Consider the following 26,844-nt stretch of genomic DNA (forward strand, 5'->3'; position numbering starts at 1 on the left):
GCAGATCGGTGAGAGGTGGAGAAGTCATCGTAGAGACAGATGGAGGACGAGAGAGAGAGGCAGAGAGAGAGAGAGGCAGAGAAAGGCAAAAGAGTGTGCGAGACGGTTTCCTTGGCGGAGCTCCCCGAAGCGTTGCACATTCCCGCAAGATTAATTGAAGCTGTTTTTGTTTTTTTGTTTTTTTCAGTCTGTGAATTGCCTCCCGATTACAGAGAAACAGCTGTTCACCCACTTCCCCCGGACTCCGCCTGTGTGATTATGCATCGAGTGACAACCACGACAAACATCCAGCGCTCGCTTGACTTTTTGATGTTCTCTCCATTTAGCCAACTTGTCACTCGTTTGCATGACGATGAATAAAACAAGTCAGACACGATGATTACAACGACAAAGAAATATTTATTAAATCTTTTTTTGTTTGTTTTAGTTAGTCATAGCTGCTCCAACACGTGTATTTACAAAGAAATTGCCTTTTTGTAGAAAATACTAGTGAGGGGTTGAGCAGGAAACAGACATTAGAATAGTTTAGATGAGTACAGAAGAGGATGGGGGTCATATAGGCACAAGTTACACTTACTACAATGTCAAAAGAAATGTGCAGTTTTGTGGCACATCCAATTCTAGTTTGGGAAAAGCAAAACAATTGTGGCTAAAGTAGCAAAAAACCCTTCCCGATGCTAGATGCACTGACAAAAGCACACATCCTTTTTTTTTTTTTTTTTTTTAAAGATACAGAGGATGGAAAACAGATGCTGCAAACCAGAGACACAGTGGTGTTAGCTTCAGGCTACATGGTACCAAAATCAGGTGAAGAAGAAGAAGTCCTTAGAACATATAAGCCGCCCTCCTTGTAGCACAGTTAGCTCAAGAGAACATAAAAACACCAAAATTGAAGGTGGGGAAACAGACTTCCTGCCGCAGCCACAAACAAACACATTGAGCTTTCAACAGCAATAAAATCCAATCGCATCTCCTGAGTCCTTTAACATCGTTGTCCTGCCGCAGCGTGGCCTCGGAAACAGTTGGAGGTGAATATTAGCCAAAGACCACTAGCAGACACAAAGAACATCCTGCACCTTAAAGACACTTTTGATGTAACAGCACAATGAACAAGAGTGGTGGAGGAGCGAAAACCGATATTCTTGCCCCTGTATCTGTACTTTCTTCAGGCCCTTTGATCCATGATTATGACCTGAACACACTGCATGATATGTGCCGTATATGCACAAACACATTCACTGACAGGGGGTGCAATGTTGATCCTGTTTTTTTTTTGTATAAAAGACATATAAAATGAAACGAAGCATTTTTTTTTATATCAAACATTGAACTTTTTCCTGCTAAGAACATTAATGTGCCTTTCAAAAGAGGTGTGAAAAAAAGAGAAAGTATCTCAAGCTGTATGTTACTACAGACTCATTGTTGGATACACAGTATCCACGAAACTAACTGATTGTTTTTTGTCGTCGTTGTTAGAAGCATTAATTACAGTGACAGTGGACTCTTAATGTGAACTAAAATGCATGGAGGCTGGTAGGTGTGAGGAGGACAAGATGTTTAATTAAGTGGTAATCTGTGCTCTACAATTAAAAATGATTTGCTCCAAAAACTTAAAGGGACAGTGTGTAGAACATGGTGGACATAGTGAAGAGAAGTCGCTACCTATGTAGATTTGAAGGGTTCATTGTCATCTAACAAAACAAAACCAACGATTCTTAGTTTCATAGACAGGAATACTATATTCCATTTCTTCTCATAAATCCCTCGAAATGCTACACTATGGCCTTTTAAATTAGATTTCATACTGAGTGAACATGAATGTTCTTTGGATTGGAGGATAAATATCAATAATGATGGAATTATATATACATTTGAGAGCATTAATTACCTTTTTTAAAGGGCTAGAGCACTTATTTTACAAATCAACTCCTATTAACTCATCACAGAGAGACTGCCCAGCCTGTGGAAACGTTGTATGTGTTCTGTGGCTCTGGGGAGACCTCTGATTAAAAAAAAACTTGAGATTGTATATTATCATTATTGATTCTGTTATTTTACTTTGTGCTGCATTCATATGGAATCGGACAATCAACATGTAGACGGCGCAAGCAATCCAAAGAAATGCCAGGATGGCAAAACACAAACACGCATGACTATCTATGTTGCTATGGTGATGGAATAACATACATTTCTTAAAATAAGTTCATGTCTATTGCTTTATGCAATTGTAGTAATGCATGTAGCTGTAAAAAGCAGCTTTCTACTTGTATTCATTCTAATGCAAACTTAAACAAAAGTTGCTTTGTGTGAGAGACCTACGTAATATCCGCTTGTAAAAAAGTTTAAATGTTCTAACGTTGGACAGCAGAGCCATCTAACGTTACCGTTGCATCTAATTTTACCGTCCTGCCATGATATCTGGTTTGCCATCTGCATGATTCCATGTGAATGCACCGTACGTCATTACTTTTCCTTATACAATTGAATTGTACTCTACTACTATGTCATTGTTTTTGAAATTTGAATATATTCTCATAGTTGTGACTGTTCTCATTATGACTTTTACCTCGAAGTGACAACTTAGTCTTTGTTTTATTTACCCTAAGAGTGGCCCTAGCATTTATGAGCCGTGATCGAATTTCACACTAGCTCTGTGTATCAACAGAAACGTAAAATATGTAAGTTAGAACAACAATATTGTGACTACATTAGGCTGCATTAAAACACCGTATACGTGATCACAATATGATCACTTCACTCCGTCTCTCTCTCAAATTGCAAACCAGAAAAAGTAGCTTTGCTCTTGCTAACTTTGCTTGTCCATAATTACAGGCATTTATATACATTCAATAGTGATTTTGAAGCTTCAGAGGCGCGAGCAGATCCAGAACAAACAAACCCAGCGCCTAATGATAGCGGAGCGAGGAAAAGAGCCATGGTCAAGTGTGGCTGACCGACCTTGGACGTCAGTGCGCAGAGCAAAGCTTTGCATTGTCAGGATTGGTCGATTGGAAAAAAAAATCACAACCATGTTGCTTTAAATTAAGGAGAAGAGCAATATGTACTAATTTAAAAGTGATTATCACCACAGCCCATGACATGCCATTCCACCAGAAACATCTTGATATAGAATATATTCCTGCTTGGAACATGTGACTGTTGATCTCAACAGGATCACTACAAAGCTTCTTGTCTTGCTCTCCTTTTCTTTGCTCTCTAAGGTCCACCTGTGCAGTTTCACTTTGCCCTGAGAGAACAGGACACCTCACTCTGCTCATGCCGTCTCTGATGGTGGTCGATTTTTTTTCATTCCAGAAATAACCGGTACGACGGTGCCCCCGCCGCTTTACACAACATCAAAGAGGGCAACTGAATCACGCACCAACCCCCTGCCCGACACACACTACTACCACCTGCTCTGTAACCCAGTCACTGTCTCACTGAAACATCTTTAGCCACAGAAAACTTGTGCTGCTTGAGTCGAGGAATGGTAACCCTCCTGATTAAAAATTAACAAAACATTACCTCATGTTTAGCATGGACACATCCCTGAACTTTGTAGGAAATTTGTCTCTATATACAATAGTTGTGTTATGACAGTGATTCACAAAAGCAATAGTGTAAAGAGTAAAACTACATTTGTGACATTTTTAATGACAAAATCGAAACAGAAATATTCTACGATTACTACACCCTGATAGCACATCAGACTTTTTTTTTGTTTTCTTCCTGGACTTTGTTAAAAGCATTTAAAAGAACATATCAGCAATCAATCCAAACAGATACATAAACCGTTCTCAGTGTTTTTGTATGATTGTATCAAAACAACGGTGTAATATGAACTAACTTAATGGGTAAGTGTAGTTGTTTGTTTTTTTATTGCCTTTCTAATGTACTTACAGACTAAACCAGAACAGAAAAAAAGCACAAGGACTTCACAATAAATAGGAAAATACATTTTGCCTGGCAAAATACCATATCCACTTCAAATATTTAACTGTACACCCGTGTTGGCTGCTACAATTGAATTAGGTGGTTTATTAAAAAAACTAAAACAAACACATTAATCGATCTTTAATTCGGCCCTATCCAAACACTAAAAGATGAATGCTTTTCTAAATTTATTTTCTCTAAACATCCAACTCCTTTATAACCTGAGAGGAAGGTTAAGTCATAAAAGGCCCACACCCTCGGCAACTGTCTCTTAGCGACAACATCCGTCTTGTTTTACTTTCCGTTGGCCTGTACATGATGTGTCGCTCCTGGATCTTTTTCCAAACCTCTTCTACTTTGATTTGAGATTTTAATCATGTGGCTGTGTTTGGGGTTAGATGATGTCTGCCTGAACTAAAAAAAACTAAATGTTAAAAGTCTGTAAACTTTTGAGTGATCCTGCTGTGCTTCTTTGCCATCCAAGCTGAAGGGTCGACTCACTGGCTGTGTAGTTTGTGTTCTGCGTGGGAATATGTTTGAAAGCATGTACGTGTGCTTGTCTTTATTATCTGCATACTGTGAACGGTAGCGAGGCCAACAGGTAAGAGACTGCGCCTCTTTTACCTCGGGGCGCCTTGACCATCGGCACCCATCAGAGAGTCAAGAATCACTCTTGTTGGCAGGTCAAAAAACAACGAAGGCTTCACTGTCGAAGTCCCTTCCTCTCTCTTTTCAGCTAGAGAGATTGTCAGTGTTTATTTAATTTTTTTCAAAAACTGATTTCAAAAAGTGCTCCTTGAGGGGAAGGGTTGCAGGGTAGGACGGCCTGTGGTCCGATCAGGACAGTCCATTCCTGGGGGATTCCTCAGACTGGGCGCTATAAAGACAAGATGGCGGCCAGGAGTATGAGGGCAGAGCTGAGCAGGAGGACCGAAGTGCGGTGCCGTCCGACTGAGTTCACGTCCCTTCGAGCTGGCTCTGGCGACTCGTGACCGATGCCATCTGAGTGGAAAGAAATGAAAATCAGTAATGGTTAGAGTCTTGTCATCACAGTGGGTTGCCAGGCAACCAGCAGAGAAGCTCCTTTTGATTAACAGTCTGCCATACATCTGCAGATTATACATTTCTGTGATTTTTAAATGCATGATATGATCGTATGCTAATAGTAGACAGTATGTTCATGTCAATTCATGAATCATGATGGATAAAATTCATGAAAAGAAAATAATATTATCAGCATTGATTACAAACACACACACACACACACACACACACACATATAATGTACAGTATATTCCCACCAACCTCTGGGTTCTAGGGAGTTTTGACTGTTGTCGTCAAAATCGACCCCTTCCTGCACGGTGCCAGGGCTTTTCACACAATTGTCTTTGAAAAACAAAGAGGAGAGAGGATATGAAGATTAGAACTCCAACGTCACTCGTACACAGCCTGATCACAATAGAATGGGCCGAGACACAACAATATGCGACTCACTTTGAGGCCTAACGAAGACTTTGAGTCGAAGGCAGCTCCTCCTCCCCTTGTCGTCAGTGATCGAGGCTGTGGAGACATTGCGCAAGGGGTTTAGAACAAAACACTTTAAACGCGTTACCCACACTTTTCCATTACGCCTTGATCTAATCTAGGGTCGTGTGATTATGGTTTATAATGGCAGTTGTCGTATTTCGCTCAATGACATTCATCCTCCGGAAACAAAACAGTTTTGTTAGAACAAAAGAAAATGGAATGTTTTAATTTGACATCAACACCTTCATTTTCATATTATAGTAAACATATATTATAAAGGAAAACGCTTTAATGTACACACTATTAAACACTCCAAAATATCAGATTTGCACCGTATCACCTTTAGCATCACTGCTTGTGTTTAGACATTTAACATTTGAGAACTTTTGCAACCTTTTAAAGTGGAAACAGACAACTTTTCCCAGAAGTCCTAATAGTTGTAAAATTACCTTTCTGGTCTCCTTTGCATTAACTACAGAGTGTGTATAATGAAAGTCTTGAAAGAGTCGACCGATCTTTGATTGCCATGTCTCTTGGCCAAGACAAGACCCTACGATCGCCTGATTTGCATCTCAAAAGGCAAAAATATTGCGAAGTCCGATTCCATTCTAAGTTTTGAGGATCTATATTTATTTAAATTCACTCAATATTCTCCGTTCACATCCACTCCACAACTTCACCTGAGACCTCTTCGCTCTCTAAAATCAACCTTCATTCATAAACATCGGCTAAACCGTAGATTTGAACAATCTGACAAGGTCGATCTTTTTTTTTTTTCTCCTTCAGAGGTATTCCACACTTATCCCCTTTAAATACAGTCTGAAGAGCTTTATCGCTCCTCCTGTACTCCCCTCTCATCGTGATGTGAGAGCCTTTCTGCTCCATATTTTATGATACGAAACAACTCAATGTCACCCTCGAATTTCCAAGTCTAATTTGTCCAGGGGCAGTCATTTCTGCAGATGAGTGACATGCTGTTATGCTCACCTGCAAAATCTAATTTCCTCTTCTTCCGGGTTGCTGTGATTGTTTTGCAGAGCTAACAGAATTAGTTTCAAGCAGCGCTGGGGACCAGGTCGCTGAAAGAGCGCTGAGGGTGTCTCAAGCTGTGACGAATGACTTCAACTTCTGTGAGCGTTTTTGTCAAGAACATTTTTATGTTTTGTCTGACCTTATGTTCATCCCACTTCAGATTTTCCCCTTTTCTTTTTCCGACTTCCCCTCATGGGCCTCGACTGTCTGACCTCTGTGATCTCCTGCTGCCATGCCAAGTATCTCAAACTGCTTATAATCCGACCACAAACACACACACACACACAAACACACACACACACAACCTAGAGGGTGACCGTGTAGTTGTGGTTGCATCTGTGCACAAACATGTCCATAGTTTGTCCACACACACTCCTCTATCCTTCCAACGAGACATTTCGTGTGATGGATTCTATCTGTGCATTAAATCCCTGATAAAAGCAAACCATGTCAGTGTTTCCACTGTCGCAGATGACTCCGGCTCTCGTTTCAAAAGGCACTTTATCAGATGCCGCGCGGCTGGGAGAGGAGATAAAAATCATCTTTATAACTCCACCATGAGAGGAATATTGGAAGTGAAGCAGCAGAGGGAGGAAATAAACGAGAGAGAGTCGGTGTCAATCACGGACGCTTCTGTCTGTGTCAGCGGGTATCCAGTAACTTACCTCACACTCCAACGGTGGCTGGAACAGACGGGAGAATTCACCGTCTCAGATTCTGTCTCTGAACTCAACTGGCCAAAAACCTCTGTCTGTCTTTATGCCTCTCATGCTGTTTCCTTGGCTGTCGTTATCTCTCTCTAACTTTCTTTGACTGCTATAAAAAGTATACTTCTGCAGTCTCGCACGGATGTCTTGAGGGACAGATATATCAACATTGGACCATGATCAGGGACACATTATAGTACAAAAGCTGTGAACTAGCTGTTTTTTCAATTTTACTAAAATATTTTCAGATTACAGCTTGAACTAACAATCATTTTGGTTGTCAATTAATCTCTTGATTATTTCTCGATTCAAAATATTAATCGTTTAAAATGTGTAAATGTGTAAACATCCTCAAATTGCTTATTTTGTTCGACCATTGGCCCATAAACCAAAAGTATTAATTTAAAATGATAAACCGCAGGGAAAAGCAGAAAATTCTCACATCTCAGAAGGAATTTGGGCTTGAAGAAAGACTGAATAGTTAATACATTTTCTGAATCAGTTGATCATTTGAGCACTAACACACATCAATTTGTCCAAACACAGTCACTGCATCAGTTAAACTGCAAGTAACCATAGCAATCATACATATGTCTCCCGCTACATTCCAATGAACTCACAGCTGAAACAGACTGACTACATATGTTAGAAGGACACAGTCTTTGCTGCAAAAAGACGTAACGCATTAGCAGTAACAGTAGTTTGCAGTTGTTTTTCAGACGGTAAAAAGGCCAAATTTAAAAGTATAAAAAAACACAAATTTTCAATAAAATTATTTTTTTATTTTGGTAATTAACAATGGTATAAGCAGGATAATGCACCCTGGGGTGTCATGTATCGGGAGACCTGGTCATGCATCAGCTTGTTAGTGCTGTGATGGTTTTTAATGTGGAGACAGTAGCACATTTTGCTGTGTTTCAATACTCTTGGCCAATCATTTGTTTAGGTACGTGATCATTATACATTTACAACATGCTCACAATACCGACACTTGGTCAGTGGCCCTACGCTTCAACCTATTTTGAACTCAGTATCTGCTCCTTACGTGCTTTGTCTCTTTTTTTAAATAAACCTCAAACGTAGGTGTTCTTGCGCAACAAAACTACTTGGTTAGCTTTAAGGGAAAAATATGTTGTTTGGATTAAAATAAGTATGTTTGGTACGTAACTGGCTATAAGTAGGTTACATGAGTGTCACAAAACACGAACAGCCATCTCCTGAGTTTGACCGAACCTTCCACCTCGACCTCCTCCATAAGCAGACTTTTTTGCTCTTACATTGGAGTCAGTTGAAAGCTTGGTGCATCAGATGCCAATGGGGACTGACTAAGCGGCGCCAATTGACGAGTTGGGTGTGACAATGGGTTAACATTTCAGGTTTATGGATTAATGTCAGGTGATTTTTATGAGTTGTTTTGAAAGATCTGAGGAAGATCATTCATCCACCAAAATGTTATATTGTCTGTTAATAAAACGTCTTTTCTTTCTTTGTTTTCTCTGTTACTCATTTCCTCTTAATCTTTCCCTGACATTGAGTCACACCGTCTTTCTCCCATCTCCCTTTCTCACCCTCTCTCTCCCCCCATAACACCATCCATCCCCTAACGGATTCCAACTCACACACAATTACCCAACTGTCTCTCTTCCTTTCTCTCATGTCTGCCACTCAGAGTCTGTGTTTTCTGTCCTCGAGCAACACAGCCGCGCTTCCCCGTGATTGTAACTCCAGCTCTGACTGCAACTCTAGACCCAGCGTTAGTCAGGTCATCCGGCCGCAGCCTCACCATGACAACAGTAAGCCTCTCGTTCACAGGCTCAGGCACATGTTTGCACGTACCGTCATGTGCTGCGGGACGCGTGATCGTCGCGATCGCACATTTGGAACTGGCAACACATATCGTAGATCACTAAACAGGCTGGGATTCCTGTGTAAGGCCAGGATTTGGTGTGACTGTGAGGTGAATTAGACAGATCCTGATTTAAATACTGTGGGATCAGATGTTTTTCTTGTGATGATCGGTTTATCTTGGGGAACAAAGCTCTTTGTCTTTGCTTCAGCCCCGAGAAGCTAGAAGGAAACTGTTGGGGCCCTGTGCTGGGGGGGGGTTCATGTCATTATCGATGTAGATCTGCACTGGCTGTACAGAGCGGGACCCGGGCGTTTGAAGCACAAGGGCTTTGCAGGGAGACAGTCATCTCTCTCACACAGGGAGAGCCAGACTCTCAACTGTCTCCTCTGAAAATTGGATTTCTATCCCCTGAGATTAGGATCAGGCTTTCCCCGCTCCGCTGAGGCTCTATTAGAAAAACATGCCGCCCTCCGAGGCCACAAGAGGCTCGCAGCGCAGACCTCGTCGTCATCTCCGTGACCTTTGACCTTCTCGGACCTGCCGCAATGCTGATCCCACACCAGGGTGGCTTTTCCTCTGGGTGTTTGTCTGTCTGCCAGACGGGCAGGCCCTGAGTCAACTGCAGGTGTCATTTATTTGACGTCTCTCCCTACCTCTGCCTGGGGCGTATGATGATCACCACGGAAGAGGACAAAGGAGTGTCTGTCTCCACAGACATGAATCCCCCCCTTCAATGTGTCATTTACATGCACACTTAACAGATTCCAAAACCATATTATATGTATCACTGGTATTAACTATCAGGTATTGTTAGGCTTTGTAAGAGCAAGACACAGTCAACATGCGATTTGACACCAACACCGGCAGCTGATAAAACACAGTTTACTGTAACGCAACTGCCATTTCTGGATGTGGCTGATGCCGCTGGAGAGAAAACAAGGATCCATCTGGAAAAATATTTCTCACAAACCCCAATATAACCTTCAATGCTCCAAAGGCCAATTCAGAAAGTCTCTGGCAACCGTATAAGAAAAGATCTTCATCAAGCCTGAAATTCAGTCGGTCCACCGCTAACTCCAAGCTAAAGCTAACGATTGCAAACATTCGGCAACTTAAAGCTGCACTCATGAATATTTCTATACTAACAATGGATCTAATTACCATGTGTGATGTGAAAGGGGTCACTCGGAATGAGGATCCTACAAAGAATTATCACTTACAGAGCATTTTCACTCAGCATTTTAGCTGCTTTTAGCTGATAGCTTAACAAAAACCTTCACTGTTTTGCTTCACTCCTATATCAGCCTAGTTTGACGCAGGAGGCAGCTGTTTCCAGTTAAAACAACTTCTGTCTGCTGTTTTCTGCTGGGAAGAGTGTATAGTGGGTTTATCAAAGTTAGTAGCTAGCTAGCGTGAATATAGTGTAGTAGCATTTAGCAGCTAAAGTCAGATATGAGAGTCAGATATTCCCCTCAGGAGACAAAAACTTTTTTCCGACTACACAACTCTATACAATATGAAGACAAATCTAGGTATTATGCAAAATGTTCTGTCTATAAGACCTTGGTATAAGGCCTTGTAGGACTATAAGGTGTCACAATCATGTGTTCCCAGAGGGCAGACAAGTGTCTTTAGATAACAAGGATCTGATGGATGAGTCAGGAATCCGAGTCAGCGAGAGATGGTCCATATGGCCTGAAACTGCTCAAAGCCATAAGGACGGTCTTTCTGCCTCGCTCATTCTTTCTCTCTCTGGATGATCACTCATCATCACATATGACAAGAACATCGTCTTCACTCGGTTTCACATCAACCAGAGCCAACTGAACAAATTAGGAAAAATTAGGCAATCTAGGATTTTTCTTATCGACATCCAAGGAATTGCAGCAACATCAACAATTCTTTGGCACCGGTCGCAGCAGACCACAATTTCCCTCAACAACCCAGCCATATTTATGCAACGGAGTCGAGTGGACTAGCCAATGGACACAGAAAATCCAACAGAAACATCTAGTGAAGGGCAATACATCACAGTACAAAATACTGCAACAACAATATAGCTGAAGATTAGGTTTAACTCGCATGAGGACTATGATGATCGTGTGAGCCCAGAAGCATACTTGCAACACCGTCCAAGATCAGAAAGTGTTGAAAGACGGGTACAAATTCTCCAGTGATTAATTTCTCTGCTACAAAAAAATCTTGTGATCTTAAACTCCACTGAGCTCCATTAACAACCCGGAGAACTTCATTTTAGCTTCTAGTGGAGGTTACAAAGTTTCCAGAAATTACGGGGGTCCCCCACCATGATCCCCCTGATCATGGTCCAAAGGGTTGAATCAGTGACTTAGCAGATAGCAAATTTTGAATTGCATTTCAACATAAAATAATCATCCTCTGGATTCCTATAAAAAATAAAAATGTTTCAGGCAACTTTCACAACACCTGTTCTGGATCAGGAAGCAAGGCTCAAAAGTTACATTAAAAGTGTAATGAATGTATGTAGAAAAACTTTCTCCAAACTTCCTCTACCTAGTCCCTTTTGAATTTGATATCTTTTTTGTAATACAAAGGTTATTCTGTCTTTTCACTGACTTTTGCACTTCTTACTATAATGTTCCTTCGACCAGTGTCCGCTAAATACCTAAAATATACCATGGAGAGCATTGTATCTCCTTTAGTCCCTCTCTTCTGCCCCTGTAGGGCTCTGACTTCACTTATGAAAACATGACTTCCCAGCTGTTTGTTTTCCCGAGTCTTCTCACGAGGAGGAGAAAACTGAGCTCAGCCAGTCAGCAACAAAAGACACTTCAGACAAGACCTCAACAGTAGATATGTTTTGCTCCCTATGGCTTGTATTTTGGCTCGGTGCTCATTCCAAGGACTTGCAACAACAAAACCTGAACATAGCTGCTGTCTTTTTGCAAGATTCCAGAATTAAATCGATATCGACCTTCTGATTTAACTCCCAGTTAAAGTTGGGTATAGTAAATATTCCTTTGCTACTGCTGATACCTGAGTTTCAGTAGTGCTACCAAACAATACTTTTTGGGTATTTCCCTTGGAGTTATATGAACAATTTTCATTAACAGGAGAATCCAAAGATTATGAAGTTGTTTAAACACAAGTAGCTCTACAAGAAAAAGGTGTAAAATTGGCAACATTTTGATTCGATCAAACTATAGGTGAACTCTTACTCTGTACTATTTTGGTAACATTTTGGTCAATATCAAAATTAGAATAAATTCTGTAAATACTAGATCATCATACTCACAGATATAATAATACTCTCTGCCAGGGCGAAACTCGAAGCCTAAGGAGAAGGGAGTAAAGAGCTGGAACTTCTCTGAGAACTTCAGCGGTCCGTTCGGCGACAGAGGCCTGTTGCACTCCCAGCGCTTGAAGCCCTTGGCGGTGTGGTCACAAGAGCTGTAGCCGTCGTAGTTCACCATGTAGAGGATGTAGCGCTCTGCCCGGTCGTCGGAGACCGGACCAATGTAGTGTGGACAGTAGACATCGAGGTAATCATTGATGCAGACGTCGATGTGGTAATCACCCCGGTAAAACCTGGAGGACACGGAGAGAGAAAGGAGACAAATGTGAATATGTGGTTTTGTATTGTATTTGTATTTCATCATAGAGAAATAATAGTCCTTGGGGACTGTGAAGGAAAAATATTCACATGTCATTTTAACATTTAGCAATCAAAGTTTTCTTTTTTACATAAATGAAACCAAGTTGGGACTCCCACACTTTAACCAAATAAAAATGTCCAACTTAAATCTCTTTTGTCTTCTAGACTCAAGTCAAATCTCAGGTAAATCGATTCTTAAATCCTTATTTTGGTCACTTAAAGGTACCCTATGGAATATTTGACCTCTAGTAGTGCTGTGGAGCAACATTTTAGTGTTTGCATCACAGATTTGTTCTGCACCAACACAAGCATGTGGGGAACACGATATACACCTCTGCCAATGGTATCACACTGTTCCATTGATTGACAGATGGCCCAAGAAACGCAGCTTAGCGCTAGCAATGGGCAGAAAAAAAGACTGCTAGCAAAGTCAATGTAGACGTCTTTGCAAAAGACGAAATAAATGCTTTCACGTTTGTAACACCTTCAGGATAAACATGGTGGACCTCAATTAAAGAACATTTCCGTATTCTTTTCTTAACTCTTACTTTTTTATTGTTTGAAGGGCTCGTACGAGTGTGCCACTTTAGAATGAATGTTTGTATGCTTGGGATTCTTGCTTGAGGCCCTTTGTTTCAGTGAGTAATACTGAAAGTTCACAGCACACCTTTAAGCTGTTTAAGTCCACAGTTCTGATGTAAATGCAAACATGATTTTATTAATGTGCCTTTCAAAGAAGCATGTGAACCTACAAGACTGGATTTCATTGTGTTTATAATCCACACTGAGGGCACTTTTCTGTATATCAGCAATAATAATACCATGATTAATCTGTTATTGGTGAGGTGATCGTTCTACATGTTTATGTATGCAACAATAATTCCCACGTGATCTCTGAACTTGACCTTTTTAATGATTTATTAACCCAATGAAAATATGCTGAGAGTGCATGTTCACTTTCTCTGCTGCAGCCTGCTTTGCCTAGTCTAGCATTCAGATCCCCCCGAAGCGTTGCTTTGCTCAAGGGTACATTGGCAGCAGCTGCTTGAGTGGGACGATGGTTACTTATTGATTTGTTTAGGGAGTCTCTCCCCATCATGCTCCTTGACGACGCCTCCTCCAAAGAGTTATGAGTGCTTCAACACCTGTCGACAAGGGATGATACTTTGGGTATTTAAGTGAGGCCGCAGCTGAAGAAAAAGTTCCCATAGGTGCTCGAAAACTCAGGCCCGACTGTGAAAGAGACATTCTCTGTCTCTGGTTCTGTTTACAAGATCTCCTCATGTCAGTCTCAATCTCCGCGATACTCTTGTGAGACTCGACCGACTCCCCCCTGCAACACACCCGCCCCGGCAGAAACCTCTTACGACACACGCGAGTCAGCTCTAAGCCATATATCAATGTTGGTGCTCGGCAGCGATGACTTATGCCGGTGCTGAAATTAAAGTCCCCTAGCGTTACAGGGCTAATCCCCTGGTTAGCATGTGCCTTTAGCAGCGTTAAGAGGATCCCCCTGTAGAAGAGATTTTCATTAGCCTGATATGACAGCTTGATGTAGGAGCCCCTTGTGGAATCTCCGAGTCTGGGAAAATGAGGCCTGTTCTCAAGCCGCGCCTTGAAACAGCGCCGAGATTTTTTCGCCTGGTGTTTACAGTTAACCGAGTGGACACAGAAGTGGGGGGAAAAAGTTAAAGTGAAGAGGCGAGATCTGCCAGGTATTCATTCCTGAGGAGAGTGATTGGAAACACATAATTCCATAGGCGCGTATAAGGTTGCATTTCTGAGGCTTTTAGCGGAGAAGGATTACGTTTGGACAGACTGGTAATGGCTCGCGGTTCAGTTTCACTGACATACTGCGGATGTTTTCAATACTCCACCTCTGTTCATTGACACAGTTAGGGCCGTCAGGGGAGACAGGCCAGATACTGTGTTGGAGCAAGCAGCGTGGCTGATGATCAGATACGGTTGGAACTTTTTTTTACCTTAACGTTACACCTAGCTTTGCCTGCCACCGGATCAGTTTATTGCATACTCCTGCACCTAGCCAAAGGGAATGGCAGCACCGGTCAGCTGATCTGAGGCCAGGTGAGACAGGGAGGGAGGGAAATTCAGCTGTTTCTGGTGAAACGGAAATGTTGGGGTTTTAGGGGGAGCATGAGTGGCAAGAAGGGAGGCGTGTGCTCACCGCGGCCTGCTGGGGGTATCATGTTGTCATTACACAGATTGTAAATGTGCTGTGGGATTAGTGGCCGTCCTACTGGGTTCGCCACAAATGAGCGGATGGCGTGTGTGCATGCGTGATAGTGGCGTGTGTGGGCATCAGCAGCCATATTCTAATCTTTTTCTCATTTTAATTATAGTCTGGTCAAACGTGAAACCAAAGCTCTTGTTTTCTCTCTCCAGTTTTTTTTCTTCTTTTTCCCCTGTAGCACCAGCTGAGCGCTTTGGCTCCAGGCAGGCACAGCATGGCCTCCCTCAGCCTCTAGTTTCAGAGCTGCTCGCTGATATTATGACTACCAGGGGTCAACCGGCTCCGCAGTATCATGTCCTCAGCCAGAAGCACTGTGGGGTACCTACCCTGCTTTGTCCCCCCCCCTCCCCTATGTCTTTACTTTCAACCTCGCAAGTGTCAGTGGCTGTCAATCAAATCTGACCCAGGAGTAGCAGTTAAGATTAGTCAGGATTAAGAACAGTTTGTAACTAAAGCCTTTGTGAGAGTGAGCTGGGAAAAAGTGAAGTGAAAGTGAAGTTGAACCCTGTTTAGACCTGGATACATATCTGGAGTTGGGACAATGTTTACCCCCATCATCAACACGCATCTCATCATCAGTCTCCAGTGAGCACTTCTGATTGGATTTCATTCTAAGCTTCAGAGGAGAGATTTAGTTCAAATAAGAAAATACACATTTCAATCTGGAGCGATAAGAGAAGGCTTTATGGATGGCAAGGGACAAGGATGTGTAAGATGGGTTTAAGATAAAGAATAACAATACAAAAGCAAAATACAAGTATTCATCAGCCACCTGGGGGCGGGGGTTGAAGCTATGGATGATGGTGTCGTGTCTCTGTGTAGAATCAGTACATCCCTCTCTGCCTGCAAATGTAGTTGGGGCGATCAGTTTCTCATTCCTGCCTTTGAGACATATTTATATTCCCTATCCAGTTATGATCGCTTCACCAGAGAGGGATTTGGATGGCTTAAGAGGCTCAAATGTGGCCAAACATACGTTCAACCTAAATCTAGAAATATGGACCGAAGGTGTTTGTTACAGAAGACGATAAAAAAGGCACTGTGAGAGTAGCAAGAGCGCCAGCAGATGAGCCAGATGTTGGCCAGATGTTTGCTGTATGGATGTTTTTGAGTAGCAGCAATGAAATATTGATAAGACACGGAGCCATAAACACACAGCCTGGCTCAAGATGTGGTCGGATAAGATGACATTTCATCTCTCAATGTCTTCGGGTTTCTTCTTTTGAGGAGCCTAACCGGAGACTTTCTCCTGCTGATCTCTACTGTGATCTCTACTATCTGTACCCTGAGACTCTGAGAGCATCTGTTAACCCCCGATCCCTCCCCTGCCGCGGGCTTGGATCGAAGCGTGAGAAACCTTCATTCATTTACCGAGCTGTAAACCGTCGGCAGTGTTCGCAGTCCTCGGCAACAGGGTTTCTTCACTTTCATTACCAGCGAGATTTATTCATCTGTTTTTTCCAAATGGCTTTGTTGTTACAGGCTATTTAGTGAGTCATTAAGCCTTCACGGGGCTGATCGAGGCAATTTCAACAGTTGTGTTTTCCTTTTGGCTTCGCTCTGAGCAGCGGGGCGCGTTGAAGGCTGATCGAGGGTTCTGAAAGAACGATCAGGCCAACAAATATGAGCACAGTTCAGCGGTTCTGTGTCAGCTCGAAATGTGTCATAATGAGCCATTAGCAAAATAAAAGCACCCCAATCCATTTGTCTTGGGGATTAATGATCCCTGATTGGCTGAGTTACTCACGGACAGTTGGAGGGGCTTATCAATGAATCAGTAACTGGAGCTCTTAACAAAGCACACGTCTATGGATAATCCCTCTTTTCAGTGAGCTTCCCAGCTTGTTTGCTTTCTTCATCCCCTTCTGTTGTGTTATTGTCACTGGCTGGCCTGGCACAGGTAAGGTATGGGCCGAGCCAGTAAGGAGAGAAAGGGGAGGGGAGGGAGGAGAGTGGAAGAGAAGGATGTAGGGGACAAGAGGGAAAGTAGAAGGAGGGAAGTAGAGAAAAGGAGGAAGAAGAAAGGACGCATGGCTGTAGTGTTCAGGGAAACTAAATTCAAGGCCTCAACTCAAACCTCCTCCCAACTTTATTTGCTCTGTATTTAGTACTTAATTACATAGGTTTAAAATTCCTCACCACAATGCCCAGAAAATGTTAATTCTGGTGTAAAAAAGAATACGGAATTCTTGTTCGTATTTATTTTCTTTATTTTGTTGGCTTGAATAAAATAATACAAAATAAACTCCCACAAAGTCTCCATTCCAACTGATATATTTATCTACTTACATATTTTTCAGGCACTTTTTGAAGTGGTCATTTAGGTATGCAGATTTTTTTTTTTACTATTTTGTTGTTCATTTAAATATCAGAATGAGTCTAAAAATACTGGATTCAGCCCAATTTCTTTTTGTAAAACTGTAGAATGTAAATCCCCACAGGTTTTCTGAAAACCCTCAAATTTCCCAAGAAATACAGCAGACTTGAAGCCATACGTCCCTGTATGGTACAGGAGAGAAGGGGAAGAGAAGACCGGAGAGGAGCAAAGAGAAAATACAAGGTAGTGGAACGCAGAAGACAAGAGAGGAGAAACTGTGAAGGAGACGGGACCAAGGAGGAGAGAAGAGGAGATAAAAGAGAAGGGAGAAAAATGCAAGAATGTACATAGTAACAAAATGGTGGAAGAAAGTAGTAGGAGATGGGAAAGTTGGAGAAAAGAGAAGCAAAGGAAGAGAAGGATGGCCAAAACAAGGAGCAACAATGAGAGGAGAAGAGGAAACAAAAGAGGGGGATGAAGAAAGCAGGGAGGAGGGGAGCAAAAAATAAGATGGAAGAAAAAATTGTGTTGTGAGAAAGTAAAATGGAGGAGGAGAAGAGGATAAAGCCCTCCTGTTGTTTTTCTTATGAACACACTTGGGTCAGACAAGGGGCAGCTTCCCAGGGTTATTCCACAAAGAGAGAAAAGAGGAGATGCTTCAGCCCACAGAAACACATGAAGCTCCTGTCCTAACACACACACAAACACACACATTCATAATGTCTACACTGAAAGACAAGAGAGAACACAAACCACAGACGTCACGCTGCTTCTATATCAAGTCCTTCAATTTACTCCCCCACAAACCCGTAACGGTCTGTTCTGTAGTTCCTGATTACAGCCTCTAGGGGGAACTCTTTATGGGGCCAAGAAAGGGGTAATCCTGCCCCCGGTCATGTGACGTGATGTCACCAGATGGGGTCCATCCCGTTGCCCTCGGGGTTAGGAGGTCTCGATCCCCCTCTCCCTCCACCTGTCCCATCATTCAGAGCCGGTTCGCCGCCGGGAAGTTAAAGGCCATTATTACTTAGTTAGACTAATTATATACACACATCTGTCCGTGGGCTCAGAAACACACACACACATACATGCAGAATGTATTCAAACACATAATGTGTCTGCCAGGGGGCTCAGTCCGACTGGGCGTTGACAGCAGAGAGATGAGGGGAAAATGGAGGCTGTAAAGTATAGACAGTTCTCTGTTTCTGTGTTTTTTTCCAGCTGGGAACACAACCAGGGGAGGTGAATAATTGGCCTCAGATTGAAAACACATTGCTGCTTGTGGGAAGGCACCTTGGGTAGTTAAAAAATAAAACAGAGGCTGGAGAGGGAGATAGAGAAAGAGAGAGAGAGAGAGAGTGGAAGCAGAGACAGGAAGAATGAGAGCGGATGGTCTTGTTTATGGATCCTGGTGGTCCTGACTGTGCCAATCGCTAACTCGTCCTTCAATGCAGCTGCAGCAGCACCGTGTGCCAGGCTAGTCCATGCAGACAGAGAACGTGTTATGTAAAGCTTCATGTATATTCTAATGTCTTGTAAATTAGGCCCTGTTGTCTTCGAGGCCTTCGCTGTTTTCTTTTTTTGTAGTTTTTCTACAAAATCATTTTTTTCCACTTAGAAAAAAGAAGCCTAAGGTAAGGCCTTTGTTTTTGGGGCCAAAGTTTCTGAGGGGAAGTTTCCTGGAAAGAACTGTATTCTAATTGTTGCATTGTTATAAAATAATATCCTTGAAAGAAAAGCTGCAAGTAAAGAAGTACTCTAGAGATTCAGGAGCTCATTGCATTAAGTTGGGAGACTTAAACGAGAGGTTAAAAAAGTAAAGGTCAAAATTGAAACAGCAGGGGCCGCGATATCCTGACTCTTTATTCCCTAGCTTGGGTAAAGTTCCATGAACACTGGGTCCTACATTTCCCATAACGCAACCAAATACTTTCTTTCTTTTTTTACCCTATCTGCCTGGTATGTGCCGACTTCATTCAAACGCAATCCTCCCAGTTTTATAATGGCCAGTTTAAGATTACCCTGATGACAGAGCTATGACATCATCAGGGTTATTTTCCCATACTTTGGAAAGGGTTTTCACTGAGTGTTACTAACCATTACAAGTCAATCGCCATTTTTAAAGTTGGTGAAGTGCCCCTTTGAATCTAAGTAAATATTAATTCATTATTAATTTATTATAGAGAACTTTATTATTCAGCATATTTATTAAATTGTATGCTGACATGTGGACATATGTCACGTGTTTGCATGTTAAGCTGACCTGCTGTTCACTGAATGAAACAGGTTGCAGTTAAAGAGTAGTTAAAAAGAGTCTTTCACGTTCACTGACATCACAACTCAAACTAACTAGTCTGGACCTTAAGTGGGAGGAAAAAAGCTTAGATACTTTATTTACGACTATAAAAATATATGAGCCGTTGATTCCCACTGGACTAATATTATTGACTATGTTGACTATGATATTGTCCACTTCCACAAAATCAGGGCAAGCATTCCGACAATCAAGTAAGCATGAGTTACTTGATTTGAGTGACATGGCCCTTTAAAATGATTATTCCTGACTTGTTGCAGACTGACTGCGACAAGAGATGGTCCTTCTGTCCAACATGGATGAGGCAGGTTAATTACTGACAACGCTATTCTGGTGTCAAAAAGGTCAAAGCAGCACCAGCAGCATGGGGTTAGTGTCAGTCAACCCCCCCACACACACACACACACACACACACACACACTAACACAGCAGGGCTCCGTCATTCAGTCAGTGTAAAACCCCAAGGGGCTGACAATGCGAGTCATAAACCCCCTTTGTGCCAAAGATGGCTGCTTTTTAGCGTTGCCATGACAGCTGTTTACAGCAACACAATGTTCCAACCATAGAAGCTGTGCTTCTGACAAACACATAGCGTTCATCCATGCAGGCACACTTAACGTGGAACACACACGTGGAGTACCTCCTCTACCAACCCTAGTGCCACATAACTCCAGGAGGCCCCAAACGGCTCCTGTTAAAATAACCCTACTAAAATATGTCCCATCAGCACCTGCCGGACCAGTATACCGAGTAACATTCTGCAGTATGCTGCAGATCTCTGTATTCACGCATAGTGATGATGATAATGATTTTTTAAATATCACTTAATGTGGACGCTCCTGCAGAGCACACAGCCGGTGTAACCTCGGCGAGAGGCTGAGCATCCCAGGATGCCTCCCGTCACACGAGCTGCTCGCCATGCTCGGCTGATATCGATCTGACACTTTAGACTCTGAGCTGAGGTCAGGGGGTAGTGACAGCCCATTATTCAGCCCGAGAGCCAGTGTTTGGCCAGTGTCTGAGCCCAGGTGACGGCATGACCTCGCTGTCGTCCATCTTAGAAGCTGCTGAGGGATGGAAGGTGAAGTTTAAAAAGTAAGAAAAGCAAGTCTATCACTGTTTTTGCTTTTAACTACTAGATTTCCTCTCATTAAGTGGATTGGTTAGACCGTTTTCTTTCCCATTGGTTATATAGATAGAACATTTTAACATTGGTAATAACATTTCACCATATCAATAAATATTGTGATAGAGTGGATTTTTTCCGTTCCAATTTCTATTCATTTAATTTAAGTAACAGGCTGAAAAAGAAAATTAGATGACCTGATATTTTCTTCCAACAAATTTTTCTTGATAACTTATCATATACAATGTTAAATTAGTAAATTATTTTCTAAATTGTTGCAGAAAAAGGATACAAGGAGGAATGCTTTAACTCACAGAGGAAACACAATCACACAGAAACCCAGATGCGTTCTAGCCCAAGCAGCAGAGAATCCTACAGGAAGGCCCCACCTGAAGCGTGCTTGACTAACATGGCCCTGATCCTCGTCTCAGTAGAGCCGAGACACCGACCCCTGACCTCCCTCCCCAGGGGCGATCCAAGCCCCCTGCAATGCCCTATCACTTTACAGCACCCCAGGGAGCTGTGGCCCCGCCCTGCCCTGGTCCCAACACACTCTGAACCCACAACCAGGCGGGGGAATGGGGGGGGAGACGGCGGTGAAGAGAGGAACCCACAACGTCTGGACTCAATCACCCGCCCATGACAAGCCTGCAAAGCTCTCACACACACCACCACTGCATGCACACATGCATACACACACACATATATGCACACACACCAACACCAGCACTTATCCACCAGTGAGGTCTCACACACATCAAAGTGCGGTGGAGCCGACTTGGTTGAGTAATAGGCGTTCTGTGGGGAGATGGTGAAATGCTAAAAACTCAGGCTCTGAAAAATTTGTTGTGTTCAAGGCCCTGAGAGGAGAAGGGTGAGAGAGGATTATATTCAAGGTTTGAAAGAGAGAGAGAGAGGGGGAAGGGGGCTTGGGATAGAAGAGTGAAGGATTGACTAGTGAGAGAGACGTGAAAGAAGAAGCCAAAATGATGTGAGAAAATTTGAGGGATGTGAAACAGGGGAGTGGGAAAGAGCCCATCCTTGATTTAAAACTCTCAAAGGTCTTGTTTAAGAGCTAGGAGGTCTGTGTGTGTTTGCGAGGTGTTTTAGCTAATTTATATGGCCTAATAAAATATTGCATACTAAGTCTCAATGGCTTCTATTGGGTCAAAACATCCGACTCCCAGCACAGCAAGAGCTCTTAAATAAGACAAACGTTTACAAAAAAAGGGACAAAAAGTAATAAAACCTTGGTGTCCAAAGTTCGTTTCTATGTGTTTCAATGGAAAAATGTCACTCATAACATGGGGGCAGCACTCCGACATGGCAGCACAGCGTTGGTTTTACAACATGGAGTTACTAAGGCATGCCAGACAAGGGTCATGTTACCACCAGCACTTGTAATTCTGTATATAAAGACAATTAGAGGAGAACAGGACATCCAAACTGTTCTTGAAAACCAACATTTACTAAAAAACTAACTACATTTCACAGGAAAGGGAAAAAAGGAGACAGGTTTAATCAACAACCTGTCACATTTCTCTTCTTTTTTTCCCCCTAAATGCTTTTTCTTTGATTATAATGATTTCTATGACTGGCACATCATGGTGCTCGCTCGAGATTCTCCTGGTGAAAACATGTTAACTTTTTAGAAGACCTAGTTTGGTCCTCTTGTCAAATCGCCAGCTGCCTGACAAGAGATCAGAGAAAACCAAACTGTATTCCTACATTGTTTTTTATTACCATCAGAGGAAACAGCCACAACTTATCCCACTTATTCTCACTAGAACACTGTCTGTCCGTCTTTTTCCACAACCAGTGATTAATTCTACCTCACACCTGGTTGGTTGTTTTGCTGAGGACCCAGTGACATGTGGGAGCTCTTGAGATCTATGGGAGATATTTATTAGTAATGCAATATGCAAACACTGTGTAGTTTATAGAGAGGGGACCCCGGTTAACTCTTACATGGCAAACGGTATATTCAAGAACAGATAAAGAGAGACTGGAGATCTAAGGGACATATTTGTAAGTCATTTTCTCAACAATCAAAGGACTTCAGACTTGGCAGGTGTGTTCCACAGGACCAAATGAAGAGAGTTGTCTAGTGTGAAATTGTTTGGATGAGCATTTCTCAAGAAAGCTGCAAGTAGCAACACCGGAGGCCGAACAATAGGCCCGTTCTGAGCGGGCAAGTTTTAAAATTGGCAATGCATTAGAGACACACAGCATGCTTGCAAAATGTATGAGAGTTTTAACTCTCACACAATGCACGCTTGGAAAGTCTGTTTAGACTTTACTTTAGTACAGACTAATACCAATTTAGTACAGACTAATACCGATGTTATACATCTAATAAAAGAGGTCTAGAGTGTCCATTGTAAAGAGCTCCGGTGGGTGAACCACTTAGGAGCATGGCTCTGTCCCCTCTACATCCCACAGCAGGCCCAGAAAAAACAGCACATGTAACATCATGTAACGGCTAAACATAGAAGAGCCCTCCAAGTACCCCGCATGCCAACGCCGAGCCCGTACCACCTGGTCTGCTCAATCTGCCCCCGCAAGGCCCCAACACCCTCCAACCCACTCCCCCCAACCCCTTCCCCTTGACACAGAATGTCTGTCAAAGTCTCGTCCATCAGCCTGCAAACCGGAGCTCTCAGATCTCCACATACCGCCTTAAGAGAGGCCCAGGCTCAGATTCACACACGCCGCCTTTAGAAGCCCGGGGGCTCAGATTCACGCGCTCCACCTTAAGATGCCGTATTTCATATTCACACCGGCTGCACCATTCCAGTGTCAGCGCCCGGCGGAGGCCGTGTTGCTCATTCACATATTCAACGTGGTGCAAGGTGTACAGTCAGTGAGGTAATGGCCCATCTTTTGGGACCTCCAGTGGGCAAATTTCAATGCATATAAAACGGTTCCCCACTGCTACAGAGCATAAATGGATCTGAGAGGTGCTCCAAAATTCCAAACACATGTGAATATATACAGCACCTGCAGATAAAACACACACACAGACAGACAGAGGGAGCAGGAGTGGAAAGTTTACGACTTACTACTGAGAGTTTGCTAGTTTGAATCCAATACGTGATATGGAGGAAGAGTAACAAACACAGTTCGTCAACTAACTGGGGCCTTAAATCTGACATTTAAATAATTATATTGCATGTGAATCCAGTATTAAATCTAGTCATCAAACCCTAATCCTCTTGAATCCCTTCCCCAATCTAAAGGGATTTAATATGTCAAATATTCAAGGTAGCCAAAGTTAATATTAATTAAGTTTGTGATAACTAAAATGTAAAGACATTTAACATGCTTTCTTTCTTGCTGACAAAGAAGGTTTTTAGAACCTTAAATTTGCAATTTTCCTGGTACTACTTTCTAGTTTCCATCGGAACTATTTGTTTGGAGGAAAATAGTTCCAGTCAAATCAATTGGTATTATCTGCTGATTATTCAAAGTAACTGTAATATCGTTCGTGGATGCATACATTGCTTTTGAGATTTTCAAATAAATTGTTTTAAGCACCACTGAAGAAATTAGTGTATTAGGGTGGACATATCATAGACAGGAGAAACAAAAGCAAAACTAACTTTATAGATTTATTACACTAAGGAGATAAGAGACAAAATATATCAATATATTTTTGAATTGGGTGAAATGGCCCATTAATTAATCAGAGTATTTTACCAACTTGGAACTAGATCCAAAACAAATCCACCTCAGAACCCAAAGGTTAAACTGTTGTGTAGACGATGGTAATGATCACTTCGTGATCTTAAAGCAGGGCGTTGTCAACTTAAAAAACCTCCCTAAATAAATAAAACTTAAGAAAAAAGGCACACATACAGCCCACGTGTACACACACTTTGCAGACACAGCAAAAGGCCACAGAGAGCCGCAGAAATCTGGCCCGGGACGAAAAAGACCGGTCCGACAGGGTGGACAGGCCCGAACAAAATATGACCAGCTGCTCTCCAACAGCTGATCAGCATTAAAACCAACCGAGCCCGTTGCATACAGAAACACGCCTTTCAATTGTTTGCATAAACTCACATCCGCATCACATTCTCCGCATGTGTTTCTGCCACACCTGACACATATCCAGTCCCTCTATCCGCCGCTCTATGAACTTCCCCAACTGACCCCAGATCGCCTATCGTGGCGTTCCTCGCCCGCTATGAGCGTCACCTCGGCTGAATCCAGGCCAGTTGTGAAATCACTAGATGGGAACCACATGTCAGCAGATGCATGTCAGTTTGAGGAAGGATTTACTGCTCCGATGTGATGATGGAGGGGGCCATAAAGGAGAGATAGAGCCGCTGTTGATATATCACCTCACCGCCGTCCGGTTTCCATCTCTGAGAACGCAAGCAAACGGCTTCTTCGCTTCCACACCTCACCGTAGGGAAGGACACTTAAGACAGATGTGTATCTCTTTTCTGACAATCTCAATGTCGGAAACATCCTTTTTTCTTTCCATTCACTTTCCGCCACTGTGTGCTTGTGTTTGTTTTTACATGTACAGTACGCGCCTGTGTTAAATTAAGCGTTTCGAGGCAACTGAATCTTCCCCTCTGCCCGCCATTATCGCTGTGTTTTAGGGAGCAGACTGCAGCGATTAGCCCCAGCCGCTGAACCGTGGGCCACCTCATTTAACACACCACTTGATGTAATTGTTATTGGAGTGGAGATACTAGCCTGCTGTTCAAACTCCAACACTTCTCTCCTCTCTTTCTCACTCTTGACAGTTGCTGGCGACACCGTCACCACCTGCCCTTGTTTGTGAGTCAGAAGATTAGAAGAAGAGAAAAAAGAGAAAGATCTGGCAACAGAGCTAAAACAGCGTATGAAATGTATGAATGGAGGCCAAAAATACTATTGAAAACGCAGTTCACGGTTTAAACATACATTTAACTGTTTTAATATTAGATGCACACATGTACCATATTGTGTCCCCTTACATATTGTGTAATGGGACATTTCCTCCTCATTTTCAGGTTCATACTTGTTCTTTGGGTTTCTACTGGAAAATCTATGCATGCTTTAATGTTCAAACTAGAACTTCATGATTTATATGCCTCCGCCAACCAGTCAAGTTGCAGTTTACATCCATGTCTGGTCAAAAATTAATTTCATCATAATTTTATTCTGTTGGACGTTTGTGTGAAATTGTCATAATTAGCTAAGGAATTTTTCAGTTATGGCCTAAACAGGATGATATTTTAAGGTCACTGTGACCTTTGACCAAATTCTATTCAGTTTAAGGTTGAGTCCCAGTGGATGTTTGTACCAAATTTGAAGGAATTCGCTTTAAGGAGTTCTAAGGTTATCATGGGAATGGGACGGGATGTGTGGTCACAGTGACCTCTGACCTTTAAACACCAAAATCAAACCAAATTTTTCTCATACTGTCTGTTTGAATACACCCGTAGTCACACTCCGTCTGAAACGCTCTGCTCCAGCACCTGTCTCTTTAAGCCCCCCCCCTCCCTAAAAAGCACAGTCTGCTCTGATTGGCTTGCGAGAAAAATGTGGTGCATCTTTGCAAAGGCAGTTCTCAAGCCATGAGTGGAGATGAGGGGGGCGGTATATTCTAATGAACCTGCATGTGACATACGAACAGGAGTCACATCTGAATGGCTTGTTGAATCACGTTTTGTGATTCAGGCAGCTCACAAATAAACCTGACTGGTTGTCTTGTTTCACAGTGTTTGGTTTGGAAGCACCCCAGAAACCCAAATGTATTTTTACTGGAAAAGTTTTTCACAATTTTTCCCATTATATCCCCCTTATATCATGAATTGGTTTCATTACACTTGCAAGTCACCAAATCAGTGCTTTCAAAGACAAAGAGAAAGAGGGAGGCATGAATGTGAAAGAATATTGGAGGGAGGAAATTGAAAATGAAAGATTTAAAAGAGGAAAAATAGGAAGGGACAGAGCACAAAGAGGGATAGTAGCATATTCAGTGGGAGTCAGTGGAGACGCTGGGGTGGAGGATTGGATAAATATACTCCCCTTCACTGAATGACAGGCATTCCCATCTCTCATCTACCCCCTGGGGAGAGAGAGAGCAGATCGGGGCCGGACCTGCCATCTTAACCCTTCCTCTCTGCTCATTTTACACCACTATCCCTTCTCT

The 26,844-nt window shown here is 42.5% G+C and overlaps 1 protein-coding gene across 1 annotated transcript in view; it reads right to left on the reverse strand.

Annotated features, from left to right (window-relative positions):
• Positions 1-1,422: 1,422 nt before the first annotated feature.
• Positions 1,423-26,844, reverse strand: part of LOC129102167 (ephrin-A5b-like) — a 68,905-nt gene continuing 43,483 nt past the window's right edge. Inside the window, exons 2-5 of the mRNA XM_054612178.1 lie at positions 12,323-12,615; positions 5,428-5,493; positions 5,239-5,319; positions 1,423-4,935 (exon numbers count right to left, since the gene is read on the reverse strand). Of these exons, the coding sequence (XP_054468153.1) occupies positions 4,811-4,935; positions 5,239-5,319; positions 5,428-5,493; positions 12,323-12,615 (565 nt within the window). The 3' untranslated portion in view covers positions 1,423-4,810. The remainder of the gene's footprint in view (positions 4,936-5,238; positions 5,320-5,427; positions 5,494-12,322; positions 12,616-26,844) is intronic.

The sequence above is a fragment of the Anoplopoma fimbria genome, chromosome 14, assembly GCF_027596085.1.
Source record: "Anoplopoma fimbria isolate UVic2021 breed Golden Eagle Sablefish chromosome 14, Afim_UVic_2022, whole genome shotgun sequence".
NCBI lineage: Eukaryota > Metazoa > Chordata > Actinopteri > Perciformes > Anoplopomatidae > Anoplopoma > Anoplopoma fimbria.